The sequence below is a fragment of the Penaeus monodon genome, chromosome 22, assembly GCF_015228065.2.
Source record: "Penaeus monodon isolate SGIC_2016 chromosome 22, NSTDA_Pmon_1, whole genome shotgun sequence".
Classification (NCBI taxonomy): domain Eukaryota; kingdom Metazoa; phylum Arthropoda; class Malacostraca; order Decapoda; family Penaeidae; genus Penaeus; species Penaeus monodon.
The window spans coordinates 3,367,331-3,367,782 of NC_051407.1; the positions used below are offsets into that span (position 1 = coordinate 3,367,331).

At 39.4% G+C, this 452-nt stretch overlaps 1 protein-coding gene across 1 annotated transcript in view; it reads right to left on the bottom strand.

Annotated features, from left to right (window-relative positions):
• Positions 1-452, bottom strand: part of LOC119586778 — a 57,084-nt gene that overhangs the window by 3,998 nt on the left and 52,634 nt on the right. The window contains exon 11 of the mRNA XM_037935499.1: positions 345-452. This exon is cut by the window's right edge and continues 224 nt beyond it. Within this exon, the coding sequence (XP_037791427.1) occupies positions 345-452 (108 nt within the window). The remainder of the gene's footprint in view (positions 1-344) is intronic.

Sequence of the window (452 nt, forward strand, 5' to 3'; positions counted from 1 at the left end):
CAACAACTACATCTCAAATTGTATTAAAATGAACTCACTTCCCTACCCTTTCTAGAGAGAGAGAAAAAAAAAAACGGAAGTAAAACAATTCGTGAAAATAGATAAATAAGCTCACAGCCAATATCACAGCCGTAGAATTGCATAGACTTAAAAAAAAAGAAAAAAAGAAAAAAAAGTAAAAAAAAAAAAAAAGCCAAGCAGCAGCAGAAACTCAAAAAAGCAAAAATAAATCGAAATCCCATAAAGACAGGGACGGAATCAAAGCATAGAACAACAACAAAACAAAAACACAAAAAAAAAACATAAAAAGAGCAGAAAATCCCCAGAAGAGCGACCGCAACTACCTTTATCCATGTGGTACATCCTGGCCCTCGGGATCGACCTCTGCGAGTACATGGAGATCGTGTCCCAGTCGGCCTTGTGTCCGCCGCCCCCGAGGGTACCGGAGCCCA